This window comes from Halyomorpha halys, unplaced genomic scaffold, assembly GCF_000696795.3.
Source record: "Halyomorpha halys isolate HHAL.00 unplaced genomic scaffold, Hhal_1.1 Scaffold797.1, whole genome shotgun sequence".
NCBI lineage: Eukaryota > Metazoa > Arthropoda > Insecta > Hemiptera > Pentatomidae > Halyomorpha > Halyomorpha halys.
Genome location: NW_027108991.1, coordinates 134,761 through 155,478, shown reverse-complemented (window position 1 = coordinate 155,478; position 20,718 = coordinate 134,761). Strand labels below are relative to the sequence as shown.

Genomic DNA, 20,718 nt, shown 5'->3' with positions numbered 1-20,718 from the left:
AATAAATATTATAGTGACAAACACAGGTTTGTTTTAACTGTGTTAAATTGACTTGGGTTTAATAGCCTGCAAATTTTAATAAATCAATGTGAGACTGTGATACTAAAATTAAGGTTATCCTTAATGATAGATCAGCCGAAACATTATGTTGTAATAAAGAAAGTTAAGACAATTTGGATAATTTTTGTTATTAATATATATATTTTTTAAATATGTTATTTTTTTTGTAGATCAAGCTGCATGTATGGAACTTGCTGTCTTGTAGGTAAGACTTATACCATCGGGTTCTTAAGGTTTTGCAAACAGGCAACATTACAGTTCTGCCTCGTCAAACCTCTAATGGCTCTTGTTATCATCATTCTTCAAGCTGTTGGTCACTACCACGATGGTGATTGGAGGTATTAATCCGATTATATCATATTATTATATTATATACTTTTTCTGGAATGCTTAATTTTATCCAAAACCGCTCTAATGATTTTGATTTAACTCTTCATTTCAATGTACTATCAATTGGTCTTTAGTTTCAGCTAATTGTTATCCTCTAAGCTTCCTGTAAAGAACCTTTAATCTATCATTGTTGGCGATGATTAAAAGTATATGCATATAAAATATGAAAAACTTTTATGATTAACTAAAAGAGAAAATAAAATTTCTGTTTCCATGGTTGTTATGACAATAGTCATAACTTTTTTATTATTTTCAAAGCAACTAGGAAAACATAGTGATAATAGTTTTTTTTTTCTCTAGCTCTGTTTTAACAACTACTTTTAACTGTCATGAGTGAGTAGTAGAGGTTTTGGGAGAGACAGTCCCGTACTACGTATGCTCCGCACAGTTATGAACAGTCGAAAGTGGTTGTCGGAACAGACTTTCTTTCTAGTGAATATTATTGTTAAAAGAGGCATTACTATCGTGAACAATTTAGAAGTTGTCAAATTTGACACAAGCAACGATTACAATTCCAAAGTAGGGTGGTAAGTAAAAGTTTTGATGTGTGTGCCAGATTTTTATTATTTCACTAGTCATTATTATATCTGGATTTATATGTATTATCATTTTCAAGAATTATAGTTTTGATAATTTTGTTGATAGCCCGACCGGTGGATACTTGTACGCTACTATCATCTATAATATATCTGTGAGCCTCGCCCTCTATGGTTTGTTCCTGTTCTACTATGCTACGAGGGACATGCTGACTCCATATGACCCTGTCCTAAAGTTCTGCACGATTAAGTCTGTTATTTTCCTCTCTTTTTGGCAAGGTGAATTAATAAACTAAAATTTTATATTATGTTTAAATCTAAAACTAAAACTTTCATAGTTGATGTGCTTTCTAACATCATGTTTATTATTTATTTACATGTATAATGGAGTGTATAAAAAAAATACCGTTTTATCAAATTTAATATTTTAAAGGACTAAATATTTTAATACTTAATAATCCCTTTAGAGCATTATCTAAGCTTGTTTAATCCCATTTGACTTCTTCAAGAAAATCCTCAGTTCAGTTATTTATTTCAATGAAGAAAAATAAGTATAGGACACTTCTTGTAATTTTAGGGCATTACTGGAAAAAATATTACACAGCCGCTGAAGAAACCCTTGAAATTATTAAATATTTTTATACACCCCATCATTTAGGAATCCTTCGTTTCCTGTTTACTATTAGTTTTAATTATTTTTCTAGTAATTAGTATTTAATTTATTATTTTAATACTCTCAAACAGTTATTCTTTTTTAATCCAATGTTAGTTGTTTTTTGTTTGTGTCGCTAATTGTAAGTTTTATTATTTTAATGTTCTAGTTGACAATGCATGTCATATTATAATTTTAATTGCTAAGTTTATTACCCATTTCAATTATTTAATATTTTGGTTTGTGAAAGATGGGATGGAATTAATTTTTATATAATTTTTAATCCCCTATACTATATATTTCTTTATTCCGATCCTTCTTCAGGCACATTAGTATATTTTAGCTCTCTTGTTATATATTTTAAGATTTTTAGCTGTGTATTTCATATTTCACAGGTTTTCATTATATATTATTTGGCATATTCTGAGGTTTTTAATGCATGAAAATCTGGGCCTTGGCAATAACCTTATGATCTAAACACCCTGGGTGGGGGGGGGGGGAAACCTAACCATGTTGTAATGAAATAAAAAATAGTTTATTATTCTGGGACTAATAATACTATGGTCCCTTTAGAATAATTACAAAGGTAATTTTAATTTCATAATAATATTTATTGGCCAAAAAACAGTGTGGCCACACGAGATCTAACTGACTAAATAAAAATCAAACAAAAAGGCAATTAAAAAATATCTGTTCTATTATAATAATGGACTAGATTGATGAAGCAAAAGGTAGTTAAATAGAAGGGTTTTAAACGAGGGAAGGGTTGGTACATGTATGTTAAAGGGAGTCCCTTACAGGATTCCCTTATTATATTTTTTATTTAGTGTCAAATTTATGATTACTAAGTTTAGCAAACTACTTTGAGATTTATTCAGTGACAAATTTATAGGGGTATTCATGATGTTGTGTTAAATGTTATATGTTTTACCATGTTAAATGTTATTTCGTTTTACCACGGCAAAAGAAGGCAATTTTGTTCGATTTAACACGAGTTTTTCCATTTAACACGCTTTAACATAGATCATGAATACCCCTTATGATTACTAAGTTTAACAAACTACTTTGAGATTTATTCAGTGGCAAATTTATGATTACTAAGTTTGACAAACTTCTTTGAGATTGATTTAGTGTCAAACTTATTATTAATTACTAAGCATTTATATTTGTTTAGCAATTCCCCCTAATTTATTTCTATTTAATATATATTGTATTAATCAAAAATTATTTAAAATAAAATAAAAAGAATTTCAATAGTTTTAACTAATTCATACATAGAAGATTTAATTTGAGCTTGAGTTCAAATTAAAAACTTTAATATTAAATAGATAATAGAATTTTATTTAAATTTTATAACATAATAAACTCTTTCCTCAGGGCGGGTTTCCAGGGAATCAGAAACAGGCGACACTTTACTACTAATAACACTTAAACTTAATAGCCATTTTACAAATAGAATAAATTCCAGTTAGAAACAAAACTAACCAATCACACAATTTCCCTTGATGATCGATGATCCCTGCTATCTTCTTGTCTAAGATGCTATATCCAACTCCTCACAATGGCTTCCAGTCCTTCCCGCTTCTCGCTGACGAATGTCTTCTCACCAGGCCAGCCAAATCAAGAGCCCCCATTTCCTCTTTTCTATCTTCAATGTTCACTGGTCAATCCAAAAATAATTGTAGTACAATCGTTCTGCTTTATTTTCTATGATTTAGATGTAATGTTGTAACGATGTAAATAGTTTATTGATAATTGTTATGTTCTTCTATTTCTTCTTTGATTATTCTTTTTCTATAATTATTGTATAGAAACAATAAAAGTTGATAAATTTCGATCTATCTCAACACAAACAATTCAACGAACACTTCGGAAGGACGCGCACCGCCATCTTCCTTGTTTTGAACAGTGTATTTATTTTAAACGATGAAAACTGGTTAGCTTGCTTTTTGATTTAAAATAACAAATTAACAATACTGAAACGATATATAAAATAAAAACATAACTAAAATCACTTATATATAAATATCAACTATTGATTAAAAAAAGAGGATATTACAATATATATTTATTTTTTTTACGAAAGTCTTTTATTGTAACTATTCTGATCATATTTATCAAACAGGCGTTCTTCTAGCTGTACTTGAGAAGGCACAGGTTATCGACTCGGTTATAGATAGTCATGGGACGAGGACCAGTGCAGGTACGGTCTCTGCTGGCTACCAGAACTTCTTGATTTGTATAGAGATGCTGTTCGCGGCTCTTGCCTTGAGGGCTGCCTTCCCATACCAAGCAGCTGGTTCTGAAAGAACTGTTACGATGCATAGTATCTCAAGCAGCCTTAAGGTAATATTTGAAACAATATATACTATTATGTCACAGTTTGTGTTGTTATCTTTAATTAAAGGATTTGAAACTTATCTTTTAGTTACAGGTTATTAATTTGAAATGTTTAATTTTTTTAACTTGAATTGAATAATTTAAATTATTAATAAGTTTTTTTTTGTTTTTTTTAGGAGACAATGAATCCTAAAGATATTATGACTGATGCCATACACAATTTCCATCCCCAATACCAACAATATACTCAATACAGTTCAGGTAAGTGATTCGTTATTTATATATTTGGCTTAAAAAATTCTCCAACCAAAATCAAATAACAAATTAATTATCTTGTTTAATCTTTTGTCTCCAGGCAACTAATCGTGTTTTGAAGCAAAGCATGTAGCATGTATGGGTTCTGTCTTTATGTTATGTAGCTTTATTTGTTTTCAGTTTTTGTTCTATAACTACAAATATTTTATCTGCAATAAAGAATAGATTTGCTCGTATATGACTTCTGTGCATGTATTGTTTCATAGATTTCAATTTTCAGGAAACGTCCAAAATGAGGAAAAGTATTCCTTAATTATTCAATTAAAAACTTCATTTACTTTCAGTTGTTGGACATTGGCTAAGGGTAATGTAAACTATTTATTTTTCTATTAATGTTCGCATGCACTCTCTTCATGTTAACTGTATACCCTTTGGTTATCTATTTGTCTTATAACTAATATTAAAACTAAAGAACGAGGTCACTGTAGATTAGAAAAATACCTATCTAATAATTGAAGTTCATTACCTTAATTGATTTGAAATTTATGATCATGGAACTTCTAAGAGATATTAATTGGTATGGGAGGTATGAGGTATACATATTTTATCGGTTTTTATTTCAAGTTTTGTATTTTTTTTTTTTTCCATATTTTCAGTCTGATTTTTATTTGTTTTTTCATGAAGGTCTACTTTTGATGATTTCTTTTTTTTTTTTTTTTTTTTTTCTTTACATGAATTTCTGAGGATGATTACTTTTCATTTGTAATACAAAATTATCATTGTATCTGTATTATTTTTAGGTAAAAAAAAAAAATGACTAATTATACAGAATATAATATGGAAAATAATTATTTAGACCTCTCGTTCATTGGGAGCAGAAAGCTGCGAATTGCAAAGCAATGAATTCATGCGAACACCGTTCATATGAAATTATGCGAATGCCTATCGTCCATTGTCTTGGCATTGTTCCATATTTGTAGTACATGAGATGGCTCTTTGAAACGGTTTTCTGATGAAGAGTTTTTATTTTGGAATTATCTATCACTTTTGCTTCATCGATGTAGCAGGCACAGGCGATATCGACGAAGATAAATCACATTTACGCAAAAAGAAATTAGTTCGGTGAATTTTCTTGTTTGTGGCATGATCTTCTAATTGACAATAACCACCACTATTTTCAAATGAAAAAGGACACATTTCGATACATTCTTGCCGTTTCTTCTAAATTACTTCTTCACAATCCACTTTTCACTATCTTTTTCACACATATTCAAATGAATACTGACGAACAGTACAGGTCTAGTGGATACGGTATACCATCCAGCCACATGTTTTGATCGTTTGTGCGAAATGCGGACGAATTGATTTCGCTGCTTTCCGCTTCTAGTGGACGACAGGGCTTATGCATAATTTGTTCTACCTTCATGACTTTGTATTTTTTTTTTCACTAGCTATTCTGGAAAGTTCAAAGGTAGGTTAAACAATTTCAAACTCTTGATAATGGCTTAAAAATTGTATTTATCTCAGTTTTGAATTAAGAAATTTAAGGAAGGGATATATCAGTATTTTTCGATTGATATTTTTGTCTATAGTTCTATAAAAAAGCATATTCTAATCTTCCAGTAAAAAGTTTAACAGTCTGATTTTGGTAGTTTTGGAAATATTTCAATTTTATTTTCCCTCAATGACAGATCCATGGTTGTTAGTCTCAAACATTTCATTTGGCTTTACAATTTTTTGGACATTTTCCAACTGCGAATTGAATTTTTAGGAGGCAAGAATCGTGCTCAAGTCCATCCTTTCGATTTTTGTGCTAATCCAATACTTCATTCTATGTCTATCCACTACAATTATGATACTGTTTTTCCTATGGTGTAACTTTTTTGTTTTTGTTAATATTTGTAGGCCATAATAAGTGAAACTTTTTTACCGATTTTCTACAATTCATTAAAAAAAAATATTATATATTATTATATAGTGATGCGAGGGAACACTCAAGATAAAATGTTATTACTGTAGGGCACTCCATTTGTTTTGCATTAAGATTAAAATATCTCGAAAACTAAAAATTGTAGTTGTGTACTGTAAGAGTGGAAAATGTTCAGTATTTCATCCTCTTCATAATGAACTATGATTCAAAATTGTATCTTGATGTTAACCAAGCTAAAGAGGTGAAAAGTGGAGATCAGATTGGGAAAAAAAATAGAGCATATTCATTTTCATTCATACTTTTAGTCAGCTCGACTTATTGTTGGATGTTCATGGATTCCCTATTTAAACTACTGTATCTAATTTTTTTCTAACTCTGTTCGATTTCTTTTTGGTACTACTATAGCGAAGATCCCTACATAAAAAATGGCTTCCTTATGAATTTTCTTTTAGGATAGTTTATTTTATTTTATTTTTTTTTATATAATTATAGTATGAAGGCTCTTGCTTCACCTGTCTCACCATAACTGTGTATTGAATCACTTATATTTAGTTTCACATTTGTGTTTTAGATAAACTTGAAATTGTTTGTATTCATTAGATGCACATTTACTAGCACTCGAAAGAGACTCAAAATATTACTAAGTTGTTTCAAAAGTCTTTTTTCATAAAGTTAGTTTTTCTTTATTAAATTTATTATATTAACCCATTTTTCTGCAGGCTGCAATTTAGATTTGGGCGGTTTTATAAGTCTTTGGTTTTTTTTGTTTTTTTTTCAAATACTCCTCACATTCTGATTTGACATTCTTGTTTTCAAAGTGCTGGTATTTCAAGAAATGTACCATTTTTATTTATTTTATTTTTTTTTAATCATAGTCATATATTTAAAGTATAGGACTATATTTAAGTATATGACTTAACTATAGTTAAATATAGTTTTAAATATAATAGCATAATCAGACTAGAGAAGACGGTGCAATTTCAGGGCTGTAAAGAGACTGGGGTAAGATGCTAATGCTCTAAATCTAAGAATTTTTCTTTGGCTAAACGTGAACAATGGGTATCAAGGGTGTTCTTGCTGAAATATCCTTTTATTCTGATTGACTGAAGGGTAGATGTCTAGATCTAGTTAAGATGTATGGCGTTATCCCTTTGGAATTTGGTCCAAATAATAATTTTAATTCATTATGAAGCTTTACTGTTATATATAAATAAGATACTTTATTTATCTTATTTCAGTTTGATAATCCTCAAAATGAATATGGAATCGCAATTAGTCCAACGCATGTACTTAATCAATTATGAGAACAATTTATTTATATTACGGGGCCAAATGTGGAACATAAATTTGTTTTCATGTTCAATTTATTTGATAATTTTTGTTAGTTTTTAGTGGAAAATTTATAATAGAACAGCCTGTCAGTTCTGGCCTAAACCTGGAGATAGTATGATCACAATGTAGAACATGCTGTAATATTGGCATGACTATGCAAAGAATAAAGTTACAAAACGTCGCCTAAATAAAGTTGTATCATTGATTAATCCTCAAGACCCACCAAAAGAAAAATATATGTATATATTTATTTCTTTTAAACATCACAAACTATGTTAAAGCTCGGTCTGGAACCACCTTAATATGCAAAACATCTTCATAAATACTTGCACCAATTGCAAACACATTGAATTGAACAATCTGAACCAAAATGATGCGGTATTATAGTACATTGCATAATTTTTTTGGCTCCTGCCTTTACAGTAAGTCCTTTTTTCAGATTACCTCGAATGACAATTTGTTACCCTGCCATTTTCAATGAACTTTATAAAACAGAATGAAATGCTTAGACAATTAGTACGGTTAATTAAGAAAAGGATTACATCTGAGTCGAATAAGAATTGAAATGGAAACTTAATGTCCGCAATGAATTAGTGTATATAGACTTTTGTAATGACCTAGTACTCATTTTGGTTGCAGTATCACCTTCTTAAGACCATGTTCCCTCCTCACTACTGACAATCATATTTGAAAAAAACTGGTGCATTTTTCATTTTCGTTCCTACTTTTAGTCAGTCTAACTAATTGTTGGATGTTTGAATTGAATTTAATTCTTCAAAATTAAAGAATTAAAATGGAAACTTAATGTTAGCAATGATTTAATGTGCAAAGACTTTTGTAACGACCTAGTACTTTTTTTCGTTAAAGAAATAGTCAATTTTTTTTCCTTCATGGATAGTGTGTCCATTCAATTTTTTTTTTTTTTAATGAAAATAAATTTGAATTGTATAACTATTTACAGTAATGGGTGAATTCATTCCTCTAAGATTTATATAACAGCCTTGTTGCCTCCTTAGAGATACCTTAGTTTAAAATTTGCTCTTTTAAATAATGAAAATGAATAATCAGTAAAAACATGCTAGGTTTGTTTCCAAGAAAATATGATAGTTAATTTTTTTTTTCTACACAAAAACGTTTTACCAGCAACTTGCGCCACTTGTAGCGATTTTTTGCAGTCACCATCCAGTTGATATCAATTTACTTCTCGTTCTGTAGAGAGGTTCCATCAGAAGCTTCCTGGACAACTCCACTATTCACCCATTCTTGCCACATGCCCCACTCACCATAATAGGACCAGTTTGATAACCTGAACGAAATACTGCTATAATTAGCAGAATAATCCCATCAGGAAAAAGAATAACTTTATAATGTTATAATAAAGAAATACAAGTATAATATGGTAAAGAAAAAATATAATTATAATCCAATAATTTTAAAAGTTCATAAAATGTTTCATGAACTTTAATTTATTTTTTTTTTTCTACCATATGACACTTTTAATTCTTTATTATTACATTATAAAATTTTGTTTTCCTGATGGGATCATAGAGTACAATATTTGGTCATGACAAGTTTTTGTTGGGCATTCATTACTTGAATTTCTTTGAGATTCCTAAGTTGGTGACGAGTTAAAAAAATTGTTACGGTTGTTCACTTAGCACTGTGTTTAAAGCTTTTAATTGTACTTCCTAACCATCCTTTTGTTTTAGACTAAATATCTTCTTGTATGGCAATTATGGTGTTGGTTGTCTGCAGTATCATAGATGTAGTATCGAATATTTTATGTTACTCATTTTTAAACTAAAATCTATAAGGATTGGAGAATACGTTACTTTCTATTGTATTATTTATTGTTTTTCCTAATCAAAGTAAGGAAAAACATCTTTAAAATTTTCTTTTTCCTGTTATTTTGTATGTGTTGCAGACGTGACTGGTATTAAACAGCCCTACGAAAAACTTTGAGGCCTGACATATTAAAGAAGTCACGGAAGAAGTTTAATGATACGGTGCGATGGATTGGAAAATTCATTTTGCGATTCATCAAATAGAAAGGCGAAATTTTCCCTAATGGGACAGTATTAATTTCACTTAATTATTAGCCTTCGACTATCATTTGTAGGGAATATTTCATCTTTAATTTCTTTGTCTTGTTTTGTTTTTATATTTTGTGATAACTAGTATTTGTATATTTTTACTGTCTTTTTTGTATGCTTTGACCGTTTTTTTTTTTGTTTTTTTTTTTTAAACAAATAATTATATTTTTAAAAATTGTATATCTAATTTAAATGTGTTCGTGAGCTAAAAACTTAGTTATTAATTATTAAATTGCAACTAAAACTAGTTATGTAGCACTTGCATGAGTTGTTGAAAATTGCCTTTATACATTATGTACTTATGTGTATATTTATATTATATTATTATTATGAATGTCTAAAATTTATTTCTGTATTCATTCAAGAATTTATATCACTTATCAATATTTCTTGTTAGAAAGGATCCATCAAATGCTGATTGTTATTGAATTAATTTTTAATTGTGCTTTTTGATATTTTCTTTTAAAAAAATGTAAAGTGACTCTTAATTGTATGTAAATTATTAATAAAACAAAGAATTGTACTAGATTAAGTAATGACCAAATTAAAGATTTATTGGCATTTGTTTTTGTTTTTTTTTTTGCTTCTAATTTTTTTTTTTTTTTTTTTTTAAGTTTTTAATGGAATGCTAAAACTAAATCAAAATCACAGAAGTTGCCTGGAGCATTAATACTGAAAACATAATCTGAAGCATGTTACTTAATTTTGGATGAATGGAATGTTTAATTTATCTAAATATTTTATTGACAATTTTAATGTAATTAGTAGATTACGATATTTTTAGGTTTTCTTAAATATAACAGTAAGTATGTCGTTGAAGCATGTGATTTGTTCAAGTATTTTAATAGTGTGCTATTTCAGTGTTGAAAATATTTTGTTTATGAAAAGGTGTTGATTCTCATTATTATTTTTTATGATCTTTGGTTCTTTGGTTAAACTTGAATTAATGAACTGATTGAATATATATTTTTATTAGCTTCCTAGATACACCAAATTTCAGTATTTATATTCACAAATATCAGGAGAAAACAAAAAATAGATTACCACTGGGCAAGATTCTCTTCTAAGCCTTAAATTGTTTATTTCTGAACAAGTATATTTCTTATTCCATTCTCACAGATATAAATTATAATTAAACAATCAGGTATGAATAATGGTGATTATTCTACTTTAGAATTCTACCTCACTAGTTGAAAGCTTTTGAATGTTCCAGAAGTTCCATAGAGGTTAAAAATTAGTGAACATTAAATATTATGGTAAAATTAATGTATCTCCTTGGAATTTATCCTTTTAACCCTTTTAGTGCAGAGAAAAAAAAAAGTGCCTATACTAAGATAACTGACCAAATTTCACGATTTTACTAGGGTTTTGTAAAAGGCTCAAAAACCAAACAAAAAACAATATTTGCATAATTCAAAAAACAGTGTAGTAAGGACGAAATAGAGAATAAAAAAAATGACTCTAATTTTTCTATATTAATTGAAAATTATATAAGTAACAAAGGTATGTTAATGATTTTAAAGAAAATAAAAATTGAGTTCTCTTACAAAACCTATTTGCACATATGGAAAATAATTCTTTCATCACAACTTTATATAAGCCATTTATTCCAAAGTATATACTTTGTATTTTCAATATATTTTGTAACAAAATAAATAATATTGCAAAACAAAAATTAAGAATAACTCGCAAGGTACATGGTAAGTGTTGGATAGAGTATCTCTTCTGAAACTACATTTTTTTTATGTAGAACAACTTTTTTTTTAATTCTCTCATAATGAAATTAGTCTTTAATTTAATTTACAATTTTAGGTAAAAAAATCAGCATTATTAACATACTTTTATTTATGGAAAATATTATTAAATTTACAATTTAAGAAAATTGGAAAATTATTAATTGACCATATGTAAATGATTGTAGGAAGATAGTCATAGGTGGTGGTCTTGAAAGGTACAAAAACATTAGTAAAACTATTTATTAGTAACTAATGTTGCGTCCAATTTGCTTCTTTTTATTTTTTACCTCTTTCAGGATTCAGCTCTGCAAAGTGAGGCAAAATGTTTGTTACTCAAAATGAAAAACTTTGACCCCCAACCATGTTTAGGCAGAATAGGACTCCAATGGGAGTCTTGGCCGGAAAAAAAAAAAATTACTGACAAAGGGAAATTGTAGAAAAAAAAATGTTTTATTGAACTCCATAGTTATTATATTATATTTTCAAATGGTTTTACTTTTCAAAGATTCATCCTTTTTGTATTATTTATATTAAGGACATCAGATGATTTATTTTATCCATCAAACTGCATATTAGTTAGTACCATAATATAATAAAACATATTTTGTTTTTTTATATGGATTATGTAAATTGAAGAATAGGGACCTAGTTTATAGGTTTTGATGATCATGGATTATCCATTACACTGAGGAACAAAAAAGAAAGAAAAATATGTGATTCTGATAGTTTTTTTTTTTCCTGAATTCAAGTATATTGATTTTTCCCAATCTCAAATGGCTTCCAAGAGACAGGCTCGCATGATTTTTCTGCTTTATTTCGCCTGTGGAGCGTTCCTCTTGATGTTTCTATAATAATTGTTATATTATGATTCCTTTTGCCTCGATACTTCTTTTCTGTAGATGAAAAAGTTCCCCATGTTCATTACACAAAAAATTGCTGAGAAGAAATTTGCTAGCAAGTGCATAAAGTGTAATTTCAATTGGAAATATCACAGTAATTTTCTGCCTTCTGATTTCCTAAGAAACTGTGAGTAATATTTTTTAATCTTTTTCAAGTCAGTGGGTTCAATAATTTCTTGAACTTTTCATCATGCATTAGTGATCATATTTTTTGGATGTAAACATATTCCTGTTATATGATGTTTACATCACTAATTTAAAGAAAATTCAGTATTAAGTGATTGAAATCAGGAATATTATGTATGACTTCGACAAAATTATTCATTGATCCCAGTTTGATATGTTAATAAATAGATTGATTTATATTTTTAGGATAACATAATGGGCCATGTTCTACAATGTTTTGTCAAGGAATTATATTGCATTTTTTTTTTCCATTTACACTTAACAAAAAAAAATTAGCAGCAGATCAAATCTCAATAAGTGCAATTATTGTCATATACTGGATATTAATTTTTTTTCTATACAAATATATATTTCATACTATCATAGTGAGCCCAACAGATACTAATGGGAATTTATTTTGAAGCTATTAAATCAACTTCAGAGGATTAAATGAGCCAGTGACATATTGTATTATTCTCATTACCAAATGTTTCCATATTAGAAAAAATGTCATTACAAAAACTTAACTATTTTTTCTTCACATAAAGTTTGTAAATTCATAATGATAATTAAGATAAGTATCTTTTTATTCTTTTGGAGAAAATTCCATCCTTTATTTTGAAACCTAGCATTGCTTAGTGTTTTTTAGATAAATTTGTTTTTCATGTAAGATCTCAAGTCAATGAATGAGGTTGCTCAAAAGATGTGTCACCAAAATCTTTTTCTTTTTTTTTCCCCCCTTGATTCCATCAGAATCTTAGCTCATATTATCTAATGCCACATGCTTGGGGATTATGGATTATTCTTCATTAGGGAGAAATGGTCAGATTATTAGTTAGGGTCTGCAATTATGTTTTGAGTTCGATTTGATCCCTTTAATGTTCATTAAGTTGAAATAAAAGTCAAATGATTAATCTTTGAGTTCCTACCAATCATAGGAACAGCAAATGGTATGTGGAGTATGTTATTACTTATATTTATTGGCAGATCTTGAGCATTATTTATTTACTGGGCCTTACAGGGTAATTTACTTTTTGATTTATCTTTAACAGTCGTCTATGATGAGGAATAGTCTCTTATAAAAGACATCCCAAACCATGACAGTGTTAATTATTTAACAGTTATAAATAACGAAGATAAATTATAAAAAATAATTGGAGAAGTGGTCGGAGAAGTCAGCAAAGAACAACATAAATAAACAAAACCATATTTATTTATTTTATGCCGACGTTTCGACCTGAGTTTCAGGTCTTCATCAGGGGTTGTGGCGTAGAAGGTAGGCTTGCAACCCCCCGACAAACTTCTCCAATAATTAATCTACGGTCAACTATCTACCCCCCGACAAACTTCTCCAATCATTAATCTACGGTCAACGATCTACCCCCCGACAAACTTCTCCAATCATTAATCTACGGTCAACTATCTACACCTCATTATAAAAAATAATAATATACAAAAATAAAATAAAATAAATACTGCCTGCCAAACAGTTGACTAACTCCTCCCATTTCACAAATTATACAGCTGTTCATTTAATTGTACTACTCGTTGCTCAAATTGTATAATTGTAATTTACATTCTGTAGTTCAAATTGCATTTTTTTTTTTCTTTAATATAGTATAAACAAGAAAAATAAATAAATTTTAAGTCTTTATCCCAGCATTTTAATTTGTACTTCTATTTGTATGTGTGCGATTAATGAAAATTGAATATTACATTGTGATCATTAAAACTAAAATTTTTTATATACTAGAGAGAAATAAAAATTATCATCGTTACATAATAATAATAATAGTACCGATGAAATTGAGACTTTTTCTCAATTAGGTTAAAAAAAAAAAAAAATAATCAGTGGCTAATTTAAAAAATAAGAAGCTACAAAAATTCTTATCATATAGATTATATATCAGATACCAGTATCTTGTATGTTGTATTGTTATCAACAGGTAGTTTCTTAGCCTTTTTAAAGTTTCATGTCATTTATTAAAGATTACTTTCACTCCTACCAGCTCTATTGAGATGTGAGAAAGATAAATATTTACCAAGAATTTTGTCTTTCTTATAAGATATATATATATATATATTGAACAATGGTTCCAGGTTCACATTCACAGAGAGGAATAAGAGTAAGTACTTACGATCCTGAAGAAGCACCTCCTCCACAAATCCAACGCAAACAAACAAGCCAGAAAGTGGCGACCATCAGTGGATATAATGAAAAAACTATGCTGTTATCATCAGATGATGAGTATCAATAAATGCTTTGAGGTATATTTATTTGATAAGGAATGTATTATTTTTTTTTTATTCTTTTACACGAGATGAGATTTTTTTTTTACTTCTGTTTTGTTAAAATTTTCTAAAGTTTTATTCCTCATGGAATAAACACATCTTTAAAAACCTATAGAGTTCATCAATCTATATTTTTTGCATTGCTATATCTGAGGAAAATCTTTGTTTTCTAGTCAGAACACTGATTTATAGGCTTACTCAGCCTTGAAAAGTCCATGACATGAAGTTAATAAGCTATTACCAAAGAGTATCTCATTTAATTAGATTAGGATGATATTTGTGTTAGTGAGAATGTTTTAAAATATTTTTCTGTGTTATTGAAAGCAGTGGATTTCTAGAACTATGAGAAATTCATTTCTACTGTTAGCTCTAAATAGATATATTACTGTTGTGTTTATTGTCTGGCAAATATATTTTGGAATTGCATACTGTTTATCTAAGAAGTACATTATGATTGACAGATCAAATCATATTGATATTAGAATAATTTATCAGTACAAATATATTTTTAATAGGTGAAATAAATGTTTTATTGCTTATCTTTTTTAATATTAGGGCTACTATAGTTTCGCATGTGAACTTTCTTTAAAAACACAAATGCAATAATTTTTTAACTTGTTATATTTTTATGATTGCCAATTATTGTTGATCTTAAGAATCCTTTGATTTCTGTACATCAAACAGAATGACATAGTTGACCTGCTTTGATTTTTTGTCTATTTTAATCTATACTTTACCAATTAGATATTCAAAATTTGACTTTGAACATTTAATTATTTGCTAGCCTTAATGCAAATGGTGCCCTACTGTCCCAGAAAGTATATTTAATTAATCTTTTCATTGTGTCAAATTATTCAAAGTTAACTTATGAGAAAAAAATAAATTACATGTCCTAAAACTCAGATTATGAACTGAGTCATTATTCCACTAATAAGATCCTTTACGGATTTCTTTTCTTAATGATATGTTCAATTTAAATTATGTTTTATAAGAGCATTAAACATTGTATTATTAACAATAAACGAATAAAATTAAAATTATTTTGAGGTGTTAAAATTGACAATTATATTTATCTTTGGAAAGTATTGATTCTCACATTAATTAAATTATCTGTATTTGATTAAAACTTTTACCTATTTTTCTTATCATTTTGTTTTTTATTAAGAATAATATGTTCCATATTATAACGGTTATCTTTTTTATAGTAATATCAATTATCTAATAATTGATTTTTCTAACTTTTTTAGCATCTTTGAAGAACAAACTTTGTTTTTCTCTGCCAAAAGTAAAAGTAATTATTACCTTTATGCTCTATTTCATTGCCATCCTCCATTACAATCCCATTTGAATATCAAGTATATTTAAAGAAACTTTTATAATCTTTGGGAAAGATCCTTAGACTTTTTAACAATCACCAAAGACAAATATAAGCATTAACCCATTTGGGGATTAAAATAAGAATTAATTTTAATCGCTAAAAGAACAGGGTTATAAGAAATATTTATAGTTAAGGTTTCATTAAGTAAAATGTATAATATTGCGGCGTATTTTTGTAATTATGAAAAGAACATCACAGATATTTGATATATTGTGTCAAATTTAATTGTTAGATATGTGTCGGTTTTTCGATACACCCTTATTTGTATAAATACTGTATGTATTAAGACGATAATATACTTTGATCAGTACCAAAGATAATTCCTTATGTGGTATATGAAGGTAAAGCAAAGTGGAAATAAATTGAAATTTTTTTTATCTAATACATAATAGATTTAATTAAAACCTAACCTTAACAAAATAATTTCTTAGCTAGCAAGCATCTGTTTAGATGCTGATGAGGTATTATAATAAAGTTTTGAAAATATGTAGGAAGTATTTCAGGTACGAAGAGGAAAAGAGTACAAACTGGAATGTGTGAACAGAAGAAGAAATATCAAATACTCTTGTTATTGTTTATAAATACCAGAAAGACAAAATATTGCCTACTGAGGACTTGAATTATTGGCAATTTTAAATATGGAAAGGGTAAGGTGATGCGATATTTTTTAAAGAAATATTATCTTATGAGGAGAGAGTCTTGGGGCATTTAGTTCACATTTTAGTTTGTAGGATGGTAGATTTAGTTTCCCTGTTGATGTAGATATATGGTTATAGGGGCCACTATTCAATAATTTTTTAAATGTTTGTAATTGAAGATGCTCGTTAAATTCAGTTCTGTAGCTAATGATTTTACGTAATGGGTTTAGCGTAGCAGCAACAATTCAGTGTTACTCGCCATTAGGAGCTGGATTCGAGTCCGTGGAGGGTGAATAAGTTTTTCACTTTTTCTTCATTTTATGTCTATTTTTACATACAAAGATACATAATGGAGTTAAAATAAATTTGAAATGAAATGACTTTAATGACTAGAAACCTTGTAAGAGTTATACGATGACAAATGTGATCATTCGTATAAATACAGAATAATATTTATTACAAAACAATAAAAGCAATTTGCAAGAACAGGAGAAAATCCTTTAACTGCCAGTTAATTGTGCCTGGAAACAATAAATTGTGAAATGAAACAATAAATAAAACATTTATCAGATTAAAAGAATTAGTATAAAAATATGACTAGCTTCTTACCCCTAATTGTCCGTACAATAGTGAAACTTGTCATAAAAGGAAATAAAACATAATTTAGAAAAGCTACTGACGAGGAACACAAATTCATTGCTGCTACACCAAGACTACGTGTAATCATTTGCTACAGAACAGAACTTAATGAGTGAATTGCATCTTCAATTGCAAATATCTAAAAACCGTTTATCTTCATCAACAGGGAAACTAAATTTACCACCCTATAAAATTTGAACTAAATCCATGACCCTAAGACCTTGCACTCTCCTTGTAAGTGGAAGATTTACACCCAACTCATTACATGGATAATAGTTGCTATATTAAGGAACAAATTCTAATTGGTCTGACAATTTATAGAATCGTCATTCTACTTTATATATTTATATGTATGTTTAAAACAAAGTTACTGAAATAAATGTTTTATATTCATTCTCATAATTATAAAAATACTTTTCTAACATTCTTTGGTTATTCTGTGATAATTTATTCCCATCTGATATATGCTTCCAATCTAAATTGTCTTTTACAATAAAATAAAAAATTTAAAAAAATTGTTTTGGTTTGTTTCAATTAACCTCTGAGCAGTTAACAGAGATATAAGTATTACTGTTAAAGTTCCTCTATTGCCATTTATATAATTTTAGTCTTGTGATTTGGGTCACTGCTGTTTATACTAAAAATTTCAGTTTTTTGTGGTTTCAAATTCTTTCATATATAATAAAGAATATAATATAATTTTAATGTGAAATATTTCATAACAACTTGCTCTCGTCATTACATAGTTACATGACTTGCTTTATATTAATTAAAAATAAGTTTCCTTATAAAGAAATTAATTTTTCAATCTTCTTTTTTTTTTTTTAAGATTAAATTGTAAACATGTAAATTCTCTTTTTTAATCTGCATTATGATGATGCTTATATGTACTTAAAGCAAATGGAACTTTAATAATTCTGTATAATAACTTATTTAATCTTAAAATATTTTCTGATAGATCACTATACATTCTCGAGTGACTAGTTCACAGTTAATGGACATTCACAAATTTGGCCATTATCTTGAATAATTAAGTTAAAAAGTTGAACTTTATTCAAGGGATACCAAACTTTAATTATATAATTATAATAGTCTACAAATAGATACAATTTTTTATTTTTTTATTCTTAATTTTTATTCTTTTATTTATATATTGAAAATTTGAACTTGGAACAAATGAAAGCTGCTAGATAATGGCTGTTAAATTTTTTTAATGTTCATATTCTATCTAAGATATTGTTCGTTATTTCCTTAATCAGTTTTTTATTATATTAATTGGTCATAAGAAATACTCCTTTATTTTATTCCACTTTCTGGCATTATATCTGATGATTGTAATCACAATTATAAAAGTTATTAAACCATCAAAATAATTTTTGTACTTAATGGATTGTTTCCTAATTTTAATTAAAACCAAAAATAGTGTTTATATTTATCGTATTATTGCTTTATTGAAAATGCTTTTTCAAAATTGATAAATCAAAATTAATTATTTTATATTATAAAATGAACTAGATTCTTCTTAATTATATTGAAAGTTTTCTTGTATTATTTAATAAAACTGAGTATATTTTGTAAAAATAATTATCATAAACATTAACCAATTTTATTGAGATCCCATAAAAAGAATGTTAACTAATGTATATATTAATAATAAATGTATTTATTATTTTTATTACTAATCACTTAGTAGATTATTTATTGACCTTCAATCTGATAAACCATAAAAATCATTAAATAGACATCTTGTTTAAATCCATCTCACCATGCAAAAATTTTACATATCTGCCTTCATATTGATATTTTAAGATCGATTTGTCAAAAATATTCTGAATAATCTTACTACTCAAAATTTGGGGTGGCACTTATCTTAAACAATCTTTTAACTGTTAATTCTTTATTTAAGAGAGGAAAAAGTAGTAGAAACTAATTAAAATATCTTGGAAATAATAAGTTTACTAATATTAGTTTCTCTTTTTCTTAAACACTTTTCATTTTATATGGTTGGTTCAATTTTTTATTTTAAGTTTTTATATATTGTTTGAAGTTTGGGTTTGTACATTATCTTTAAAAAAAAATAATTGAATTTAAGCAACAAACACAAATTGCTGTAATGGCCATTGCATGCTTGATTTTTTCCTCTACCCCAGTAAAAAAAAAATATTAAATCCTATCATTAATTGTTTTAAATTATTAAAATCTTATGTTGTAAATAGATAATTGTAAGTTCAGTATACTAACTACACGCCGTACATTGATTACGATATGCTTCTAAACCTTTTAAGGTATTAACTTATCACAAAACAACTATGACATGCTATTTGTTATATTAAAATGGATGAATAAATTCTAATACGGAATTCCATAAAATCATATTAGCTGATTAGTGATCCCATTATTAAAATGTCTTACCATTTATGTATAATGTATATTTAATATTGTGATGTAAGTATATCTACTACAAATGGTTTATATTTTAAATAATGTAAATTTAATTTGTGTTGGAAGTATTTAAAAGCGAATTCAGGGAATATCTAACAAGAATTCTTTATTTTAAGGCAACTTTAATTAAAAAATTAAATATTATGTGTAGTATACGTAATGCATCTTAAGCACATTACTTACAAAAATAATTGTCTAACGATTATGTAAATAATAAGGAATTACTTATGATTAAGTGTTATTTGAAAAAATAAAATGAATCCATTGATGTGTATTTATATTATTACAATGTTCAATAAGAACTGTCTATGTATATTACCTTAAATATTTATGTATAAATATGAGTAATTAGATTTAAAAAGAGGGAGAGAAGAACCTGAAACTATATTGTTATATACTATTCTTGGCTTCTCCAGCACTAGCTGCTATTTTGTTTAATAAAACAGATATATATTACAAAGTATTTTTATTTATTTATCCTTATATTCATTTGCCAAAATCCTTAGAAAAAATACAATTTTTATTATAAGAAGACCAAAACCGAATTCTTTGACTTCAATTATAAATTTTAAAATTATAAAAGAAGGTTAATAAGTTCCTCAATTATTGAATCAATTGTACAGAAATTTATTGGAACAGCTTTGTTATGAGTGATTTATTATGAAAAATTCCATTTTACTAATTTTGTTAAAACCAGAGGTGGGAAAAAATTATATATAAATAAATTGTCACGGGTAAGTTTATGGTAGATTTGTTGGATACTTGCCCATCATTTTTAAAATATAAAACTAAGGAAAATATGCGCAATCCCCTTTTTGAATATTTAAGTTAATATTCATAAATAAAAACTATTTTCAAAGGTAGATAAATAACACAAAAAAAACGCTTAAAATTTGTTCGGCACACACACTCCTCTGCCAGATGACTATGTCTTGTGCTAC

The 20,718-nt window shown here is 27.5% G+C and overlaps 1 protein-coding gene across 1 annotated transcript in view; it reads left to right on the top strand.

Moving 5' to 3' along the window:
• Tmep (Transmembrane endosomal protein) overlaps window positions 1-17,247 on the top strand; it is a gene marked incomplete at its 5' end in the record, with an annotated part of 29,672 nt that extends 12,425 nt beyond the window's left edge. The window contains 5 exon segments of the mRNA XM_067047238.1: window positions 231-398; window positions 1,096-1,265; window positions 3,764-3,984; window positions 4,155-4,239; window positions 14,489-17,247. Coding sequence (XP_066903339.1) covers window positions 231-398; window positions 1,096-1,265; window positions 3,764-3,984; window positions 4,155-4,239; window positions 14,489-14,646 — 802 coding nt within the window. The 3' untranslated portion in view covers window positions 14,647-17,247.
• Between the last annotated feature and the right edge of the window lie 3,471 nt (window positions 17,248-20,718).